General features: G+C 46.5%; 2 protein-coding genes across 3 annotated transcripts; both read right to left on the bottom strand.

Annotated features, from left to right (window-relative positions):
• Nucleotides 1-733: 733 nt before the first annotated feature.
• On the bottom strand, nt 734-1,472 carry PLD6 (phospholipase D family member 6; the record flags this gene model as incomplete). Its single annotated transcript, XM_059826586.1, has 2 exons — nt 734-975; nt 1,097-1,472. Coding segments are annotated over 2 exons (618 nt in total), but the record flags the coding sequence as incomplete, so codon positions are not given.
• Nucleotides 1,473-3,394: 1,922 nt separating this feature from the next.
• FLCN (folliculin) lies at nt 3,395-14,045 on the bottom strand. 2 transcript variants are annotated; one of them, XM_059826256.1, is made up of 11 exons: nt 13,776-14,045; nt 12,775-12,968; nt 11,919-12,171; nt 11,267-11,427; nt 10,388-10,479; nt 9,499-9,686; nt 8,181-8,294; nt 7,715-7,838; nt 7,221-7,352; nt 5,580-5,685; nt 3,395-4,789 (listed from the first exon to the last, which is right to left on the bottom strand). In XM_059826256.1, the coding sequence occupies exons 1-11, from the start codon at nt 14,022-14,024 to the stop codon at nt 4,588-4,590; spliced, it is 1,815 nt and encodes a 604-aa protein (XP_059682239.1). In that variant the 5' UTR covers nt 14,025-14,045; the 3' UTR covers nt 3,395-4,587. The 2 variants fall into 2 exon arrangements, with proteins under 2 accessions (XP_059682239.1, XP_009810763.1); XM_009812461.2 differs by having other exon boundaries at nt 11,919-12,140; nt 12,822-12,968.
• Nucleotides 14,046-18,926: the final 4,881 nt, after the last annotated feature.

The following is an 18,926-nucleotide window of genomic DNA, read 5'->3' as shown; positions in this document are numbered from 1 at the left end:
TTCAGCCGTGTCTGCTCTCAAGACAAGACTGCCTGATCCCAAAAAAAGAGTCTCTCTCATTTCTTTCCAGACTTCCTTACACTTGCTTGCTGGAAGACCAGCTGTCATTAGTACCCATTTTCATGCTTTTATGCTGGAGCTCTGCTAATCTTAAACCAAAGGAAACGTGTATGCAATCAAAACGTGCTTCTAATTCCTGCTTTCGTATTTCCCACAAATTTCCTTTTACAAACTTTTAACAATTAATGCCAACAAGAAATGTAACTAAGATGCTTAATCTCCCTATACAAACTCTAGTTTTGCTGTAGCCCTCTTAACTCTTCCTTTAGAGTTACTGATGTGGAGGAACCATTGGGCTGCAATTCCATTCTGCAATATCCCAAGTTGGAAAATGTCCATTTCACCATTGAAACACCTACCCAGCACCATAGGACCATACTGCGTCTGCGCAAGGGCACAGCAACGAGCCTGCCCATAGTTTTAAGCTCTATGAATACAGTCCTATCCCAGCTATCCTCACAAAACAACTCACCAAAAAGTTGGGTCATTCCGTGCTAGAGGGAATGACCCACAGCAAGGGACCTGTGGCACTTTAGGGCAGAGGGCACTTCGCTTCTCCGGAGAGGGTTACCTAAATTACACCTAGATGGATGATACAATGATGCCTGTACATAAAATGAAGCCCCTGAATGCTATCTGTTAAGTACTGCACCAGCCCTGTGAGGCAGCTCAATCATTTATTGTCTTTGGGAAAAAATCTGTAGTTGATGGGATTGTACTCTTCCCAAATCCTTTCAAACTCATCCAGAAAAGGCTTCACATACTCGGTGTCTTCCATAACCAGCACATTCTCCCGGTTGTTCTGGATCGCTTGGGTGGTCCAGTTGAGGGAGCCTGTGATGAGCAGCCTCCTGTCCACGATAGCGAACTTGTGGTGCATGTACCCGTTCTCCTGGTCATGGCGCACCTGGATCCCTACAAAGACACAACCACCTCTTCAGTGGCGACCGAAGGCGTCACCCAGGCCACAGCCACCCCGAGCGCCCGGCCGTGCCCTGCCCCGCAGGGGCCCCTCGCCGAGGGGAGGCCGCCTCACCGGCGTGCCGCAGGAGGCCGATCTGGGAGCCGTGGAGCCCCATGTACTGCGCGTCGGTGACAACGCGGACGCGGACGCCGCGGCGGTGGAGGAGCTGGACGGCGCGTCCCAGCTGGGGGCTGGAGAAGGCGAAGAGGCAGATCTCGAGGGAGCGGCGGGCGGAGAGGAGGCGCCGCAGGAGGCGGCTGAGGGAGCAGTCGCCGCGCGGCAGCGGGCAGGGGCAGGGCCGGGCCGCCGCGCCGGGCCCCGCCGCCTCGGCCAGCAGCGCCTCGGTGCAGCTGGGCCGCGAGGGGAAGAAGAGCACCTCGCGCACGGGCCGCCGCCGCCGCCGCCGCCAGGCCGCCAGCGCCAGGGCCAGCGCCGCCGCCGCCGCCAGCGCCAGGCCCGCCCGCCGCCGCGCGCCCGCCGCCCACATGCGCCCGCCGCCTCTCCCGCGCCACCGCCCCGGCGCATGCGCGGTCGCTCCGAGCGCAAGGCGAGCGCGGCGACGGCGGGAAGTTTCCTGAGGGAGCCGCCCGCCGCCGGGGCGGTGGGTACCGAGCGGCCCCGGGCTGCGACGCCTCCCCGAGCCCCGGTTCGGCCGCTTTTCGGCCCAAGGGGGCTTGGGGTGCTTTGGGGGGAGTTTGGGCTGCGGGAGCGATGGAGCGCGGGCTCCGCTGAAGAGCCACTGCAGCGAACCTCGCCTGAAAACGAAGCCCCCCTCGTCATCTGCGGCCGACTAACCACACGCCGGCCAGCTACACTGCATATGCTCAACAGATCCTTTTAAGCTGGATCCTGCCTGGCTCAGGGGACAGGGACAGCAGTACCAGTGCAAAAAAGCTTTGGCTGTAACTGCGGCCCCACCAGTGCCCCGCCTGGGCGGTGGGCCTCTGTCAGAGAGCCTGCGGCTGCGGCGCTCACCGCTCCCGCCTCCCTCCACGGTATAGGCTGCTCGGCCACGCAGAAAAGGAAATCACGTCCTGCTTTAATCAGTCTGTCTTTAAGGCGTATCGTTTAGAGGGAAGGAGGGTGGTGAAAGATGTCTGCAGACGTGCTTTTTCATTAATTAAGTTGTGCTAAGAGGAGCGTGCAACATTCCAGCTATCGCTGACGGCGAAATGAGCACCCGCGGCCTAATCCGCGAGCTGCGGGAACTTGCCCAGACAACTATTTGGTAATCCCACATATAGATCTGTTCTGGCAGGCAAGCACATCTGGTTTCATGGGTTCACAGACTTCAGCAACTCTCCCCCTTCTTTCCTGTGGGTATTTTATATGTGTTAAATTAGTGGTTTCCTTGCCCTGGCTCAAAAATTATACATTATGCGGAGTCTGGCTGCCTGTGACACAGCCCTGTTTCAGATCAGGACGGAGAGCAATCAACATTGTGTACAACTCAGCACTTACACAAGCACAAGGAAGAAGATGATGAAGCCTCAAGCTTGACCTGGTGACCACCTTTTTGCTGTTTTGGAAGAAGCCACACCTCTGTAGAGAAACATGGGCTTTGCTAACGCATGCTTATGCACCAACCAGGGGTTAGAGAGAGACTAGGTTTTGATGTTGGATTACTTGGGAGAGCTATTCTTTAACAAATAAAAAACAGATCAGCCATGGAGAAGGTCTAAATGCCAAATAATGGCTTACCTGTTGTGTCACGCAGCTCTGAATTGGATCAGAATAGCTTTCAAGTAGAAGAATAAAGAGTACTAGATCACATAAAAGGTAGCCACAAGAACAAGCACCAACCTAGTACCAGAAATTCTGGCTCGCTAGTCCACGCTTTTCTAATTACTTCTGTAGCTTTTATCCCACTATCAGTGGGCTTTGTTCTTCCCTCATGCCTAGCACCTAGCACACAGGAAGATGCATATTCAAAGCTTCCTTTCCTGTGGATAGAGCTTGAACACTTTGTCTCCTGTTTCCTTATTGACAATTGGGAAAGGCAAGTAAGTGGTTAGTTTTTGAAGTAACAAAGTAATGCCTTTTTCCAAGCATCTGTTTGCTGTCTGAACATCCTGCGGTTGTTTTACATCCAGTCGAGCGTTTTCAATTAATAGAGCTGAGCGTCTCTTGCTCCGTATGTACAAGAAACTAATACATACGAAGTTAAGAGGAAAAGAGCTGTTAAATTCTGTAAATTAGATCAAGGCTAAGATGCAGAAATTACCTTGTGGATCAACTGCTGCTTCCCCCACCCCAACACACACGCACATTGAAAATCAACACAAAACTAGGCTTTGTCCATTTTACAAAAATAGCTCTTAATGAAATTTAATGCCTGTCACCATTTTACAGATGTTCCAGACCAAAAAAAAAAAAAAAAAAATCAACCTGCATATTTTATACATAAGAACAGAACTCATGACAAGTTGGAACACCCCCTCTGAGCTTGAGTCTTGTTTGAATGAGTGTAGAAGGTCACCTGGGTAAAACCTGCCTCTAGCTTGTCAAAAATGTCTATGGTAACATCAAGTTTTCCCAACAATGATCCAGAAAAAAAGACAAAAAATTACTTCACAACAGAAACAGTAATTCCTCACAATACAGATAAGGAATATCTGTTTAGGTAATTAAAAACTGCACCAATGTTTCCATGAACTATTAAGCATTCAAAATGGCTACTATAGAGTTATATAGAATGGAGCACCTACAGGTCGGATCTTTTCTGCTTAACTTAATTAGGAAGCTAGAAAACTATTTCTGAAGACAGAAGAACACCAGCAACCTTAATTCCGGCGAGGTTATCTTCATTACCTGGAAGTTTCGCAATCACAGGCAAAACAAGGCGAGTGTTCTACCCTCTAGAGAGGCAAGCGGGCTGCATTTTGAGACGACTTCTATTACAATTCTCCCTCCCAGACAAGATTTCCAAAGTAAATGTTGAAACCGTCTCAAGTTAAGATATAAATAAATAAAGTGGAGTGACAGGACTCTGATAGGATATCCTGACTTATGCTACAGCAGAAAATAGTCTCTTCTTAAATCCGAGCATAAAGTGGTTTTGAAATAATTTACATGTGACCCATACCCTGTGACATGTCACTTATTTTTGGTTCTTGTTCTCTCAGGCATTTAGGAGATTCTGGGATTCGGAGAGATTAACTATATCCACTCCCAGGAGTTCTCGATGTTGTCACAGGTATCAGAGTCTTGCCAATGAAATCTGAAACAGGTCTACTGCCACACCATAACGCTTAATGAGGACAGTACAAGATTTTAATTAATTCATGCTGATTCTTTGAGTGTTGCTGTATTTTAGTCTTGAGTGTGGAGGTCTAGATTTAGAGTTGAGTTTCAGGACAGACAGCAGCACGATTTATTAGCACTTATTAGTCCAGTCTCACAGCAATTAGGAAAGACTCAAGTCACTCTTCAAGTTAGTTTGAGGACCACAAGAATAGTGATGAAGTTTCACTATCCACCTAATGCACATGCTGCAGGCTCAGCAGCGGTAACTTGGTGTTCCCTGCAATTATCTGAAGGCAGCAAATGAGGTTGGGCACCGTTTAGTTCCGGGACTCTGAGGACGTTGGGCTGCGAACTGTTGACATCAGGTGGGACTTGTACGTCTTGCTCAGGCCAGTCATCCAGAACTTGAGAAGCTTGACGTTGTCCTCCTCTGCAGCTCCCAGAATGCTCAGCAGTTTTTGGGTATCCTCCTTGGGTCTGCTGTCCACTTTAGTGAATTTAAAGAGGACCTTCACTTTACTGCAGAAGGAAGAAACTCCTGTCACTACTACAATGGACTTGCACGCAAACAGGGAAACGAGCAGTAACTGAGCTTCCCTTGGTACCTACTGCAACTAAATGTTAATAAAAGCTTCAAACAACGTCCCATGGAAACTATTCTCATGCTTTGAATGAAGAAGGTGGGGGGAAGAAGACTACAAGAAAAGGTGGGATTAGTTAGGGGGATCACTCATTTTCAGTAGTAATATGTGTAATTCTAGTCTGGTTTTTTCCTTCTAGTGAAAAGTAAAACAACTAATTGTGACAACTGGGAATCTCCCTGGGAGACACATCCAGTGCCCATCTGGCCTTCAGGTAAATTCACAAAATCATGATGTTCCATGAATTATTTCACATGACTGCCTGGTCTTCCTTTATAACTACTTGCACCTTTGAAATGCAGCGCCTGAAGGCGCGATCACGACATCTGTTTGGCATGTTATCTGCACTGGAATATAACGCACACTGACAGGCATATATATTTGCATACTTAATCCTTATAACATATATAAAGCAGACAAGTATTGTCATGTAGGTAACCTACAGATGCGTGAACTGAAGCATAAAGGTTAAGAACTGCTGAAAGCCAAAAAAAGAGTTAGGACTAGAGTAGAACAACTCCAATATTCTTAGCCCCCAACAGTAAAGCCAAGTACTCTCAAGACTAAAGCAGAAGTTACCTAACTATAAGTTTGTCCCATACTCTGCTGTAACCATTCCAGGATTAGCGCCAAAGCTGTTTCTTTGAAAGCAATGTACTCGTACTTACTTCATCCACTCCTCCTTCAGGCAGACAAGGCACTGATCCACAACATCTACAGAAAGGTTCTGGTTGGTCAGGGCAGCTTCGATCTTGTTCAAGATTGTAGGGCCAACTACAGGATCACAAAGGAGGGGGGAAAAAGAGTGAGAAAAAGGACGCACAAGCTACAGGCTACCCGCTTACACCTTTACTAGTAATTGTTGGCAAGGACTAGTCCATTTATTCTGCGACCTGGGCCTGAACACCCGCTGGAATTACAGACAAGAATACACATTTGTTCCACCTCTTACTCTGTTCAAGAGCACTAGTTTGCACTCATTTTTCACCAGTACTTTGGTCTGGGGCATTAATGCAGCTTCCTCTATATGCAGAAAGCTGCACTATTAGTAACAGCACAGCCAATTTCAACATAGAAGTTGGCTTGATTAGTTCACAGATAATCTTCCTCGAGTCAGGAAGAAACCTACCTATTCTACAAGGTGGAAAAATATACCCCTCAGTGGCCTGCCTTCATTTCATTTCCACGGAAGAGGAGCAAAAGATCATCCCACTAGAAAAACGTCTGATCCAAGAAGCAACATGGAATTTTGTGAAGGATCCTGGGATATGCACAAAGGTTCAGGGGCCCTTGTTTTCTTCAGACCCACTTTTAAACTGAAGTTGTTTAGATTTTCTTTCTAGTTCCATATCAAAAGCTCATTAAAAATGCAAAGTTATGAAAAATCTTCATGCCTTGTACAATATACATATATATAAAAATACAAACCTTCAATTTCAGAGCCTCCACTTACTCTTGATTTAATGTTCCTCTTGTTAAGGGCAGCTCCAGGATATTTAGTAAAAAACCAAACTGATAACCAATCCAAGGTATTCCTTTCCTGGCCCACTTTTTGGAATTCCCTAGGAGGCTATTTTCCCAGCAGTCTGTGGCCTAATACATTTGATGCTGTGGTGGAGAAAAGACCTTTCAGTGACTATTTTTGTCCAGAAGATTCTGGACATGCCACTGGTTGGATGCAAAGCAGACTACTGTAATTATACCTGTGGGACCTACAACAGCTGCTGGAGCACAGGAAGAACACCACAGAAGGAGTAAGTCTCTGCTTTGCATTACACCTGTGTCTTCAGGACAGAGCAGGAAGGGTTAGCCATCTGTCAAGTCTTTTGAGACAGTCAATGAGGCCAATTCATCTTAATTAAGAATTCCCAGAAAACATGAGACTGATGGACCTGACTCAAATCACATCTAGGTGCAGGTGTTCAAGTCCTTGAACATAGTAGGAACATGGGGGATGAGTAATTTCATGGTCTTTATAAGCTAGACTTACTCAGACACGCAAGTATTCCAGGATAGAAAGTGTTCATTGTGGGTTACAGAAGAATTGCTACTGTACCCATGTTACAGAATTCGTTTCTCATTTTTGAAAATTAATAAGCAAAATGCTGATCAGGTAAAGCAAAGCCTTTATAATTAAACAGACTGTAGTAAACCTCACCTCAAATAGCAGTACCTCAGTTGTATACTGACCTGGCTTCTACTCAGACTTCCTTAAGGGCCAGTATATGAACAGCATAAAAACCAATTAAAGATCAAGATGCTCTTTTAACCTCAGTGATACAGGTTCTTTCTGCTTTCAAGTCACCCACCTCGATCTGCTGCAACAGGGCTACCACTGGTGACAACAAACTCGTACTTGTTGAGGGACTGCTCATCATCAAACAGAGTCGGGTAGAGACTGGATCGGGTAGCAGTGCGAACTTCCACAAGGACCGCAAACTCTAGAGCAACAAGAGCCCAAAAGAACATTAACTGTACTCGCCCAGATTCTAAAATACAGCTACATGCCCTGCTCTGAGACAGCACAGCGCTGTCAGCTTACAATATTTGGCCCAGCAATAACCTTTCCTCAGTAGGAACCAGGACTGTCAGCTATGGTATGATCAGTGCTTAAAGCAGGTGTCACACCTTCCAACTACTGATCAGGCAAGGATATGGGGGGGAAAAAAATAATTAACTGGTATAGGTTTTGGTTCATGCAGCATTGTTAGACTATCTGCCAATACTTAATTAAAAAAAAAAATCTTGTGTCCTTTAACTTAAGATGACAGCGAAAGGAGAGGGTTCTGCAACAGGTTCTTACCAGATGATAGTATGTGGGATGGGATTTGGACATGTGGGCTAAGCCCTAGGAAGTTACACCGATATGCCTCTTCATACTGGTCACTGTAGGGGATGATCCGCACACAACCAACAGGCAGCATGGTCTAAAGGAGGAAGGAAACATGTCAAGAGAAACACTGGAGCTAAACCAGTGAAGTACAATTTTCTCCCTGACTTCCAGGGCCAGTCAAGACTTGGAGCACTGCTCAGGCAGATGCTCCTGATTTGGGGGATCAGAAGTATCTTGCTCAGCTTGAAAGATTAGGCAGTTGCTGAGGACAACCAAGACATCCAAAGGTTGGGGTTTTTTTCAGGTTTGTCTCCCTGCCCCAAACCACATCATTTAACACACATTCTCCACAAGATTACACGTCAGAGACAGCCTAGACTACTACAGAAATATACGTAAAAATATGCAGTCAGGAAACACAGGAAAAGGTTTCTACCCGTAGCACATCAAAAGCAGACTGGACAAGATCCATGTCTCGAGCTTTCCAGATGACCTGGTTCCCCATCAGGACATGCCAAGCCAGCATGCGGAATGCTGATGCCCCAAGAACCTGGAAAAAATAAGAAGCCAAACCAAAAACATTCTGCATTGGTTACGAAAATTAGTGAAATGTCCAGTTTGCCCTGTCAAAAACACGACTGCCACATAAGAAAATGGCTAGAACTGAACAGCAGAAACGAACATGAAAATTTAGCAGGTCTTGCGCACAGAGTAATAGCTCTAAACCACAGCACCAAGACCAAGTACTTCTTTGACAGGTGCAAAAGGCATCAGACTGTAATCCAAAGTGATATTCGCCCCCATCCATGGTTTCAAGAACAAACAGCAGCGAAGTACCACTTCACCAACGTGCCTAATCAATGATCCAATTCAATATCAAGCACGTTAAGAGAACAACAGTTTCATTTCTAGGTTGCTCCAAATTCTTCAGTGCTCTGGCTGGACTGCGTCAGTCAGCCCACTTGTTGGCCAAATCAGCGGGTTTGGTAAGACAGATAATGGGCCATCCACAGTTTGGAATGGGACTGAACAACTTCTATTAGATGATAACAACTTTCAGGCATTTCTCTGATCTGGGTTATGTTCACAACAGTGATTCAGGCAAGAAGATGAAACAATATTCTTAGACAAGCCTCCAAAGGCACACACTTAGAACACAGTGGTGTAGTTCAATAGCTTCAAGCATTCTAAATTGGGACACAGTAGAACAAAAGGAGGCTAAAGACATAAAGCAGGTATTTGTCAGGAGTGTCCAGGAAAACAAGCTGGTGTGAAAGAGATTGTGGGTCAAATGCACCAAACCTTCCCCCCTCAGCCAGGTAACCAGAAGCACTGGAGAAAAGCTAGATCTGTACAGAACCATTTGTTTTGATTGTAAACGATTTTTTTCCCCTCTGAAACACTTTTGTTTTAAGCAAATAATACTTGGCTTTGAAGATGCTGCACGACCTCTGTATTAAATTACTGTCACTGCTCTTGGGAAGAAGAAAAGTGCAGAATTTGAGAGAAATCATATGATCCCATCCCACATGACCGATGATCACTAGAGGCCCACGTGATCTCCAAGGAAAGGAGCGTCCTCAGAGATGCAATTAACATCGTGTTACTAGCTCTGTGGCACTGTGTTGAACACAGAACCAGGAAAGACATGCAGACCACAGGAAATAAATATACCTTTTCAAAAAGCATTATTAGGAGAAAAGAAGTTGCTAGCTTGTGAATTCAGCATCAAAGTAACTGTGCTCCTCTCTTACCTGTCTCATGTGCCTGAGAGAGCGAAAGACAGACAACCTTCTGTGAGCTACATTCCAGCTGTTGCAATCTGGCATCAGAGATGTTTCAGGTGAGCATTTAGACAGCTCCTGCCCTTCCACAACATCTGGCTGGGAAGAAGGCTTCTCTTCTTCGGATCCATCCCAGCCTTCTGACTCTTCTTTCAGGTCTAGCGAAAAAAGATAGTGGTCATAAAGACTGCTGCTCTCTAGGAATGAGAACTGCCTCAAAAGTGCCTACACATGCTGCAGCCAATTGATTTTGGCACAGATGCACCTAAAGTGTAATGAAGTTTCACAGTTCAGACATAAGATAACCACTACAGGTTCAAGAAGGAATTTTCATCTTCTACAGGACACAAAGTCACATCTTTTGACCAGCTACGTGTTCTCTATTCTTGCGTTAAAGGTCACAGCCAAAGCGTTGAGGCAGGTTTTGTAGATTCTAGTCTAAATGGATCAATAAAAATAATTCAACGCAAGAAAAAATTATGATCCTTTAATTTTAGAAATTTTGTAGAAAAAGGAGCAAAAAGAAAGCTCCGTATGTTGTGACTGCAAATTCTTTTGGCCGTAGAGATTCATTGGGAGGGCCAACCCAGCCACAGAGAACAATAATCACGATGATGCAACACTCCTACACAACAAACACCACATGTGCATGCAGAGAGCCTACAAGGCCAAGGGCCTTGACTTCTCATTCCTGTTAGAGTCTTCTCCATATAGAAGAGCACATCAGCTACTGCAGAGACTACCACTAAGGTAAAGTCCAAGAGAGATGGCTGCACTGTGATGCTGACAAAAGGACTTGGTGTTTTACCATCTAAAGCACTCTCAGGGGGTCTTCCAGCTCTGGAAACTTCTATCTCACCTGCAAGTTTTTCCATCTGAACGAGGGTGTCTTCTGTTGGTGCTCCCTCCAGAAGCTTCTCTGTAAGTCGGCTGCCACAAGCTTTCAAAAGCCTGGAGACATCAAAAGAAATAGAAGTAGCGTTCATTAAGCCTGCTTGCTAGATGCAAAAATCCAGTAAGAAACTTGGTGCGATGAGCTCAACAAAAATAAAAAATCCAACCACTAACCAATCTGTGTTTCCTTTCAACACATCTCTGTGCTTTCCTTGGTGTGGTAACTATCAATGCATCTTACAACCGCTGCCACTCAAAGTCACCGAAAGGCCTACTATTTTGCAATTACTTTGTGCAACACACTTATCCCCCATCCAAGTCACATGCCAGTGTTGCAACCCTCTCTGTGGCATTTTTCCAGGGAAGTTTGATGAGCAAGTCAGGCACTGGAGCAACTGGACTCCCACAGACACACTACTGTGCCAAATGGCTGCACCTCCCACGCTGCCTATCACGCTACACGGGCACTTCCAGGTGAACAACCACCATACTTCAAGTGTGAATCTGAGGTACAAGCAGCTGCGGGTAGGAGTGCCTTTTCTTGCTTTCTTCCATACTTACTTTTATACTGCAAAGCCTTTCCATCTAGATAGACATGGTTTCCATTAGCAGCCACATTAGTAGGTTTACTTTACAGCAACAAGAATTTTTTTTGTCCTAAAGGCATCAGCAGGCTGCTTTCTGTGCTTAGCTCCTTCCAATTCAGAAGACTACTTAGCAAAGTCCAACTCACTACCTCAAGAAAAAATACCCAAACACTCATATCACATATCCACCCTTTCAGAATATGGCAATACTCTCTTCTTGAAGGAGTTGTAGAAGCTAGAAACACAATTGGCATTACCAAGCAAAGGAGGTATGCAAACATGCCCACAGGTTTTCATCGTTGGTCAGTGACGTTAAGGAGCGGGCTGCATTGCCATTCCGCTGGTGCAGGAAGGGAGTGAAGGCCGTGTTCATCCTCTGGGCACGCTGAGGGCACCCGTACTGCTCTGCTTCGAACACCTACACCACAGAAGAAGGGCAGTATAAGATACTGGAAAAGATAAAATGCTAACATAAAGCTGAGCCAAAAAATCCCACCAAAAATGTGAAGTGAAAAGGGTGCGTCACACACAGTCATCAAAAATACATTGTAAATTATGGGAAAAGAGAGGGAAGGGACATCTTATGCTTAGGTTGACTAAAATTATCATTAAGCGACACTTGTGCTCCAAAACCATCGTCCTTCACAACTTTACTTACTTAATTTTTTAACAGAGCTATTGTCTAGCACTTAGGTCTGTGAAAAGTATCATGACTGGCTCAAAACGAGAGAAGCAACCTGTTCCTTCTCTCCTACACCCCCAGACACACACCGTCCTCTTGTCCCTTCTGTCAACCTTAATGACCGCCCTGGCTGCAATGAGCTGGATCAGCTTTTTGACTCAGCTGTAAATCAACTATCATAATATTTTACTAATGTTGAGTTAAATGGACTCTGTGCACTGACCTACCTTAAGTGCTTTGCCCTGAAGCTCATCAATGATGCCTCTGATTTTTCCCAACAAGAAAGGCCAGGAGTTAATGAGGTAAATCCGGTCCATCATGATAGTGATGATGCTGTACCAGCGCTGAAAACCTCGAGCCAGGCTGTCTTTGATAAAGAAGGTGTGGCTGAACACAAAACCATGCTGCTCATCTCCGAAAAAAATAGGCCCTTCACGTCCTGGGCAGACCTGAAGGGGAGGGACACGTACACCAAAGTAGCTAAGCACATCACACTGCTGAAATGGCAATAAACTGAACAAAGCTTTCTGCTCTTTAACACACACTTGGTGAATAAAACAAGCCTTTTTCAGGCTACTATCCAAAATCCAGGGTCAAACACACCTCCAGAAGTATCCTACAAGCACTACAAAACCTTCAATTTAACTGTATTTTAAGAATTCAGTTCTATTCAACTACGATACTGTTGAGAATCCACAAGGGGTTTTGCTGATCCTGGCACACAAACACTCATTTATCTGTAAGGTTCTCCCTTCGCTTCTATGAGATGCTGAATGTTAATGGTCTACAAAGATCAAATATTTCTTAGCACTAAGCAACAGTTTCCAACGTTTCTACAAAACCAGTTTATCTTACAAAGAAAAAACAATAAACGCATAAGAGCAAAAACAAGAAAGGGAAATTTTTGGTCTCACAAGGCGAGAGGAAGGAACCCTCAAGGTTATCAACTATCAACCTTAAACATTCCCATCAATCCTGGAATGAACAGACTTGTGTGTCTGTCTTTCCACCTCCATTCCCTCCTTGTTTCAGGCTGCACAGAGCAGCCAGGATCAGCAAAGCACTATCTTGGATTTGAATGACGCGTAAGGCCATGAACAGGTTTTCTCCCTGTACTCCAAAGCAGTTACCTCACAGCTCAGACTGCGAACACAGGCCTGGCGCACGATGCTGAACAGCTGGGGATGGTTTGGGTGTTGGTGACTGACGTACTTGATTGATGTTTCTTTGTCGTGGCTGACATATCCAGGATGTCCTCCTGCAAGAGAGCGGCAACCCTGAAGATAGAAAAGCAAATCCAGCCATAAATGAGCATGCAGTTATCTAAGGTTTCCAAAGGCCTCTGCATATTCCCTTCAAAACATAGAGAAGCATTATTTACACATACAGATAAGAACACAAATACTTAGAAGACAAGAAATATGAGTCAGGGTCCGGATTTGAACCCAGCTCCTCACATAGAACTCTGTGCGACACACTTCCTCTGCTCTTATGCTCGTTTTCCACTATTTAATTTGATTGTGAACTTGGTGCTGGCTCTTCAAGCGGTAAAATTCAGTTAACAGCAGCTGTGAAACCAACTGGCCTAACAAAACTGGCCATAACCTAAAGGATAGTAAATAACAAATACCTCAGAACAAGTACTAATAGTAGACAGGCACGAGAATGACTGAGAACGTACATTTTCTCTACTGTTTTAATTGCTTTTGCATTTTTTTCTGTTTCCGAATCAATACTGCTCTTAAAATTACTATCAGTAAGTGACCTCACCTAATCTAATAAAGTAAATGGTCTTCAAGAATGAGGGAAGCATTTCTCAGCCACAAAAGAATCACAGATCACAGGGCTCAAAGAGACCTCAAGACACCATCTTGTCAAGGTCTATATACTCAACAACAGTTCCTTCATCCTCTTGTCATGGATCATTAGTTTATGAGGACTTAGAGATCTTCTAGTACCAGCAGTCACATACAAAACAAACGCAGTTCACATTTTTTTTCTCTCTTAAACAATTCAATTTGTATCAGAGAACCCAAGAAGCCTTTAGTTAAGCCACTGATGTCCGCACAAATATTCACACTTGCCTCACACATGTCTGACTTCTTTGGCCCTGGGCTGCTGGAGTCGGCGCTGGCACCTTCTGCGGGGCTGTGCGAGCGGATCCGACTGCTCATCTGAATGCCACCTTCTTCCTCCTCTGCCTGCTCATTCTGCCCAGAGATGTCCCCGCTGCTCGCGCCTTGGGGAAGCGGTGAATGTAGAACCTCAGTACAAAAGAGGGTGCGAGGACCGTGGAGCTCACAAAAATGGCAGAGGGCAACAATAGCGTTCATAGTGAGAGCTCAGCACATACGTCAGGCCTGCTGCAGGCAGGGGAGAAAGCACACAGTATCAGCACAACAGCTATTGAAGCATCTCTTAGGCCTGACTGGGGCAAGTCCGGCTCTACATCCCTCCAGGAGCAGCCGGCCTCAAGCTCAGCCTAAGGGACCAGCACAACTCCACCACGGGGTTACCTGAACAAGCACCAGCCCTTCGTGCCCTGATGGGATGGGACTAGAGCAGACCGATCCCCCCGTGGCCCGGTCCCTGACTCCGAGCCGGGACACCTCAGGCCCCACGGGGGTGGAACGGGACTGAACCGGACCCCCCCGTGCCCGGACACCTCCGGTGTTACTGGGACGGGTTGGGGTCTGACACACCAGACCGCCGGGCCCGGACACCTCGGTCCGTGCCGGGCCCGGCGCAGCTTCCCCGTGCCCGGAGGCCTCAGGCCGTAACGGGTCGGGACCGGCCCTGCTCAGCGCCCCCGGACCCGAACGCCTCAGGCCCATCCGGACCCGGGCCGCCCTAACCGTCCGGGCCCCGACCTCCCCGCTCCGAGACCGGCCCAGCCCCGGTTCCCCGTGCCCGGACACCCATGGCCCGGCCCCGGCCCCCGCTCACCGCGGATCCCCCGCCCCAGCCCGTCCCGTGTCAGCGGGCGCCTGACACAGACTGACCCACCGGCCCGTACCATCTCTACCGGCAGCTAGGGGGGAAGAGGGGCAGACAGCTTCCCGGCTGCCCACCCGCCGCCGCCACGGAGCGGCGAGGAGAGTCAGGAGAAGGCGGGAGAGAGCGGGGAGGAGGAGGAGGCCGTTCGTACGGCGGTACCGAGCCGGTGCTTCCCGCCGCTCTCCCGAGGATCCCCCCCCACCCAGGTGCGGCAGTGACTCGGCCCACGCCGCCCTGTCCACAGGGGCTGGGCAGAGCCATTCCCTCAATACGAGAGGGGGGAGGTGAGAAGGTCCTGAAGACGCCTCCTTCCTTCCCTCGCTATCCCCTGCCCCGCTGTCACGCCGCAGAGAGCGGACAACAGTATCCGACCCCCGGGAGCCGAGAGAGGACGAGCCGCCGCTTGCGACCCCGCAGGCGCTGCACCCGGAGCGGGCTCCGCTCCCCCCGCAACGTGGTGCGGGCCGCATGGCGGATCACGTGACAAGCGGCCTCCGGGAGAGGCGGGGGCGGCCAGTGCGCAGGCGCCGTACGAGGGCGGGGCCCGGCTTGTCCTGAGGCGGGGCCCTGCTGAGGCGCCCCAGGGCCCCGGTGCCTGGCACGGGCCGGCGGGGGCCAGGCCGGGCGGCAGGGACGGCGCTAGCCGCTACCGGGCGGGGAAAGGAGCTTCGAGGTCGGCTTCCGCAGAGCCCCTTTTCCCCTCCCGTGTCCAGGCCCTGTGAGGAAAGCAGCCCCACAGGGCGGCTGGCGTGCTCACTGCAGGCTGGGCCCAACTTCTCCGTTAAAGGCGCTCGATGCAAGCACTGGCAGTACCCATCCTGTGTTTTAATTCCTTAAACTACTTAGAATGTAAGATTAGGGCAGATGAAGGCTTCCATGAAGTATCATCTTTTCCCACTCCAGTTATAAAGCAGTTGTATGACGATGTTGACACAGCTAAAGGCCAGGTTAGAACTTCGAAGGAAGAGAGCAGACACTTAAGTTCTAAGCTTTTCAATACAGATCCTCTCTCCATTAAACTACTCCAGTTTCTCTTCCGGGTATCAAGTTTTATTAGAGGATTATTTATCTCTAGAAAACTATAATAGAAAGATAAACCATATTCCATGTGAACTATTAATCCTTTCAGGCTTCAAAATAATAGAAGTACTGGATTCCCTCCCACCTTCCTTTTACATTGGATTTGACCCCTATAAATACCTAAGTCTGAACAAAAGTAGTAAGTCTTCCACAAGATAACAGCATAGATCATTGGCTGAGTAAAACTTGTACTTCAATCCCACGAAAGAGCAGCTATCGCTGATACCACTACAATACATGCCTCTGGATCCAAGCAGCCATGCATGGATTAATAATTACGCCTCTGAAGACAACAATACTCAGGTGGTCAGTGAGACAGACGATTATCGTAACACAAAGATCAGATATGAATAACAGTGTTTGATCCAAAGTTCATCTAATCCTGGAGCCCATCTCAGACAAGGACCTCTAGCAGCACTTCCCAGGGAAGACACGCTGTTTGCACAAGAACTACTGTTCCTACTCGAGATAGTGCAGGAGAGCTCTGAGAACCCACGAGCAGAGCTTGAACAGCTCCTGAGCTGAGGGCACTGCCACACGCAGCAGGCAACTAGCAACCTCCCGCCAGTCAGCCAGAATCACATGTCCTGAGAAGCGACAAGAACAAAAGATCCCCCCAAAAAACTAAGGAAAAGCCAAATACAAAAGACCTACTATCTCATTTAAGACAAACTTAGAAGAACGACTCGTTTGTTATCTTTATTTTCCAATAGTACATTTAAACAACTTCTCAGGACTAACCTCCTCAGCCAGTTTGGCCATGCAGAAAACATTTCCTAGGTTATACAGATCGCCTATGACAACACATACAACGGGTTGCAGTTGTACTGTAGAACAGAGAAGGGAAGTTGTGTAGAAGGCGGCAGCTGGAGTTACGCAAAAGCATGTGGCGCGATGGCAGTGCTACGGGAGTGTTAGCAGAGGTCAGTAACTGGGGCTCCTCGGTGGCACAAAAATAGGAGGGGTGGTTGTACACAAACAGCTTCTAAACATTTCTTTTCAGAAACATTTTATTAGCTGCTAAGCATCACTGAACTAGAGACCCCTCCTGTGGCGAAGAAGTGTAGTTGCACATCTAATGCTACCTTCAGAACTGCATTTTGTATCTTTGCTACTTAAGACGCACGAAAATAGGAGTTAGCTATCAAAGCATGCGCTCAGTATTTCGTGAGCACATCTTGTGGCCATGCACGATGGGAAGAACTAGCCACAGGACCTCTGAGAGTCTAAGTTTGGAGGAGCATAGCACACAATGTTCTTATACTTGATCAAAAGTCCTTCCCTGCAATAAATACAAATTAAAACCAGAAAGCTCAAGTGTTAAAGCGTCTCAGCTGACCACAGCCCGTGCAATTAGTTCCAAGACTTGAAGAAGCTACTTCATTAAAAATCTGACTTAATTTCAACAGTATCTCAAGACATGCAGATGCCAGACCATATGTGTTTATCAGACTATTACTTAAAAGCCCTTCCCTGAAGCACTTTTGGTGAATGCTTTATCTACTGATTCTACAGGTGGGACCTGACTTTGAATTTTCAACAGCAATCGGAGTTTAACAGCACAACTATCCACGTCAGAAAAGGAACCTTGGCAGTTCTCTAACTTCAAAAGTATTAGCCCTCTTTAAAATCAGATTAAGAAAAATAGTGTCATATGTTATTTGAAACTATTACATAGCTATTTTACCATCCTTCTGATGTGAGCATGGATTTATTTTATCTACTTTAGGCAAAAAAAAAAAAAAAAAAGAACAGAAAATGTAGCTGCTATGTGCCAGCTGCATGTATCAGTTTGCGTCTCATTCCACAGATAGAAAGCCATCCTGCAGCTCTCAGCAGGTAAGTCCATGCTCACTAACAGGAACTAGTAGTATAAAAGCTCAGCCACTGCCAAGTAGACAGTACTGGTTCTTCTCCAACTTCATGAAAGCATCCCGCATACATTCTCCCCCTGGCAAGTGAGCCCTTGGCAATGAAAAGCGAGCCATCCACATTTTCGGATGGGCGGCAGGCTGGGGTTAGTCATTTGCAGTACTTTGTGACTACCACACATGGTTGTAAACACGTTGACAACCCGGCTTTGTGCTTGAGCCCACGGCATTACTAATCGACTAATTTAACACTTCCACAGTACCAGAGAAGAAAATTGCATAAGCATGTTCAGCATTGAAATCACTGTAGGATTAACCAGGAAAAAAACCTTCAAAAATCGTAAATATCTTTAATTACAAGACTGGTGAGGCAAGTTATGAAAAAAAAAACCACCCAAGATTTTGCTTTAAGACCAGGTGTAAAAGTTGCCTTCAAATATGAAATTTTCTATGAGAGGAAGCACAAGTACTCAGTGGTGAGCTACTAACACTATGGACCTATGCTGTGTTCAATACTAAACTGCTACTTTATCCTTTTAAAAACATCATTCACCACCTAGAGAACAACCTGGGGACATAATCTCTTTACTAGAAAGCATACCGCTGTGACAGAGGCTCTGCTAGAATTAAGACACCAATTTTAAGTGAAAACCCCAACAGTTCTGTATGAGCACTGGAAGCACAAATGGAGTATTTTCAACCATGGGTGACCTCAGTACATACAAGCTTCACACGGCAAGAGCGAGAAACGCTTAGCTCCCACTTAGGCTCCTGAAAAAAAGCTGGCAGGTTAGCAGCAGCAAGCGGCTCCTAGTCAGGCGTTTAAGTAGGAAGCACTGGATGCTGAGCTTCTCGCGTTCTGACTTGATGACAGGTTTATTTATGCCTGATAGTAGGAGATTTGCACTGACATGAAGTGTTTCAAAGGTGTTTTTACAGTGAAAATCTTCAGATACAGGAGAGCTACAGAAAATTAAAGAGCCCATTGATTTAAGGGGTAAAGCACTTAAAGAATCCAACAACAAAGTTTTTATGTTTAAAATAGTGAATTAAAAACCAGACAGCATTCCAGCATGTTATCTCCAAATAAAATCCTGCATTTTGAGAGCTGTATAGAATCCTATGTTCCATATAGAATTATTTTCTCTGGAAACAAAGATCTATAGCATGCCCTTCATTTATTTCCACCATGGAGAAGTATTAGCCTGATGAATACCTTCATGCCAATTGTATAGGAACAAAACTTAATTTTTTTTTTTTTGGTGTGAATAACTTCATATCTAGAAT

The sequence above is a fragment of the Gavia stellata genome, chromosome 18 (assembly GCF_030936135.1).
Source record: "Gavia stellata isolate bGavSte3 chromosome 18, bGavSte3.hap2, whole genome shotgun sequence".
Lineage (NCBI taxonomy): Eukaryota > Metazoa > Chordata > Aves > Gaviiformes > Gaviidae > Gavia > Gavia stellata.
The sequence above is the reverse complement of the archived record's forward strand: the minus strand, read 5'-3'. Positions and strand labels throughout refer to the sequence as shown.

Coding starts and splice junctions, on each gene's coding strand:
- FLCN (XM_059826256.1), bottom strand. CDS start 14,024: ATGAACGCTATTGTTGCCCTCTGCCATTTTTGTGAGCTCCACGGTCCT. Junction 9,687..10,387: donor TCAGATGGAAAAACTTGCAG/GTGAGATAGAAG, acceptor TTTTTTCGCTAG/ACCTGAAAGAAGAGTCAGAA. Junction 7,353..7,714: donor ATCCCACATACTATCATCTG/GTAAGAACCTGT, acceptor TTGTTGCTCTAG/AGTTTGCGGTCCTTGTGGAA.